Source organism: Nestor notabilis, unplaced genomic scaffold (genome assembly GCF_000696875.1).
Source record: "Nestor notabilis isolate BGI_N333 unplaced genomic scaffold, ASM69687v1 scaffold14614, whole genome shotgun sequence".
NCBI classification, from domain to species: domain Eukaryota; kingdom Metazoa; phylum Chordata; class Aves; order Psittaciformes; family Psittacidae; genus Nestor; species Nestor notabilis.
The window spans coordinates 1-2,485 of record NW_009925278.1 but is presented as its reverse complement, the minus strand read 5'-3'; the positions used below and the strand labels follow the sequence as shown (position 1 = coordinate 2,485).

Sequence of the window (2,485 nt, the reverse complement as noted above, 5' to 3'; positions counted from 1 at the left end):
CATCAGGAACATGTTTAGGTTTAAAATAGGATTAGAGGTGAGCTATTGCAAAGACTGCAGAATGTTGCCCAAATCCTTACAACTGCTGACATCCCATTCTTGATTTTCTCCTCAAGACATGGCTACAGGCCACAATTGCTTAGCAGAGAATGGTAGTGTTTCACAAGGCTAAAGATTTACAGATGCTCCCTCATATAACACAGTAAGGTTCCCTTGGTAACCTGGATTTTCTGCAGTAAAGAAGGGTTGTGCTGAAACAGCGCCTCAGCTCCCTGTTGGAGAAAATGCAGACAAAAGGATTGATTCCAGCTTGGGCAAAACTCATCCAGACAGCGGCCGTTAGAAATCCCCCCGGTACTACAGGCCCTCTTGCAAAAACTCTCCAGTAACAGGCTACCAAATAGGGACCCCACAAGGTCAGAAAGAGGAATGTCATGATGTAGAACATTCTGCTGATTCTCTTCTCCATTTTGAACTCATCTAAAACCAGTAGCCTTCTCCTGCCTGTGGTGTTCGCGTTTTGCCTGATTCCCAGCAAGGTTGGAGGTGTGGGACCCCTTCCAAATCCAGCCAGCCAATTAGCAGCTGCTTGACCACTTGCTCCAGGACCATGAAAAGTCCAGTTCTGGCTCACTGCTGCAACAAACTGGACTGGCTTCATTTTCCTGCGATCGTGAACAAAAAATATCAGCTTGAGGTAGACAAGCTGTGTGGCTAGGAGGATAAGGGCAAGAAGAAGCATAAATCCCAAGGAATCGTTAGCCCTGAAGGAACGATGCTGGAAAGTGCATTGGTCTTCCTCCCTAATGAACGAGTAGGTGCCCACATCTAAAACTGGGGGGAAAGCCATGGCTACAGAGAGGGTCCACACCATACAGATAACGGCCAAACAGGTCCAGAAGGTCAGCCTTTTCGTATAAAAACGGTGGTGGGCAATAGCTAAGTATCTGGTGACGCTTATGCAGAATAACATGAAAGCAGTGTGAAAGCAGGACAAAACCCCCAAAAAGGCAATCACTTTGCAAGTAAGAGTCCCGTACGTCCAAGTTGAGCCATTTTTTACAGAGGTGAAAACAAATGGGAAACAAATTGCAGATCTGAGGATATCTGAGCAGCAAAGATCCAACAGGAAGTAGTAAGGAGCTCTATGCAAGGTCTTATCTTTGACTAGCAAAATGGAGATCAGAAGGTTACCCACCACACTGACTCCTATTATGAAACCCAGTGAAGTCAGTTTCAGAAAAGCTGTTAAAGGAGAGAGATTTTGTAAAATGTTGTCAGCTGCATGGCTGTAGTTCGCCATAGATGGATGGATGATATGTATATTGCCTCAGTCAAGTCTCATGATCTATATTTAAGAACAAGGAAAAAATAGATCCATACATCTTACTGAAAATGTAATCCACAAACAGAACTGATCTTGTGTCTAGTCATACAGTACATCCTCTTCTTTCTGATTTGTCATGCCATCAAAATATCTGAAAAAAAATCGAGCTATCAGTTCTTAAGTTAACAAGAAATGATGTCAGAAAGTGCTAACAAAGATGTTAATTTATGGAGAACCAAATGAAGTTGTAAATTTGAGTACTATTATTTGTTTTTAAAAACCATGAGGCTTTCTTTTTAATATAAGTATATATATACTTACTGTTTAGCATGATCAATTATTGGCATTTCACAGATTGCTACAGTTTCAGAACTGACCAGTGCCCCTTATATTTGGTAGCATATATAATTTTGCAGTTAAAGCCTCAGAGATTTTATGAATCAAAAGACTCCCAGTTTGCAAGCTCAAGAGTTAATCACTGACATCTTAAAAAAAAAAAAAAAAGGAAAAAAAAAGAAAACAAAGACTGCTGATATTTTGACATTACCTACATTTATTTTATGGCTACAGTATTTGTCAATGTTTTAGAGGCAGCTGCTGTGTTGATACAGATCACACCCAAAGAAACCCTGCAGAATTTATGTTTTTTAACCCAAGTCACCACAGCACATTAATCACACTGTGTTAGTTCATGCATATTGTAAGAGAAACAGTATTCATTATCCCCCTCCCTTCCTCCTATAAACCATAATTTTATCTTTTAAGCTTTCAAATAAACAGGTATGCCAGACAGTCGATAGCACGATGCTTTAGGGGCTCCCTCCCCCCACCCCCTTGGCTTTAATGCAAATCTTTTAAAAGCCTCAACATAATTCATAATAAGCAGCGGTCAGTGTAAATACTGAGCAAAAACGGGCAATACACCCAGGATGTAATGCCCATCGTTTTGGAAGGGCTCGTTTTGGTTATGCTTAAATAAACATAAAACAAATTGATATTATTTTTATTTTAGCCAATTAGGGCTCCGTGATTCCCACTAATCCTCCCAGTGAATCGTACCGGAACACATTTAATGCAATAAAATAAGATAAAGAACTGCCTGCTGCTGCTGGGGGGATTTTTTGTTGTTGGTTTTTTTTTTCCTCTCCCTCCAGAGCC

General features: G+C 40.6%; 1 protein-coding gene across 1 annotated transcript; it reads right to left on the bottom strand.

Annotated features, from left to right (window-relative positions):
- Window positions 1-190: 190 nt before the first annotated feature.
- On the bottom strand, window positions 191-1,489 carry GPR85 (G protein-coupled receptor 85). Its single transcript, XM_010012984.1, has one exon. It carries the CDS (start codon window positions 1,301-1,303, stop codon window positions 191-193), a length of 1,113 nt encoding a protein of 370 aa, XP_010011286.1. The 5' UTR covers window positions 1,304-1,489.
- Window positions 1,490-2,485: the final 996 nt, after the last annotated feature.

Coding starts and splice junctions, on each gene's coding strand:
- GPR85 (XM_010012984.1), bottom strand. CDS start 1,303: ATGGCGAACTACAGCCATGCAGCTGACAACATTTTACAAAATCTCTCT.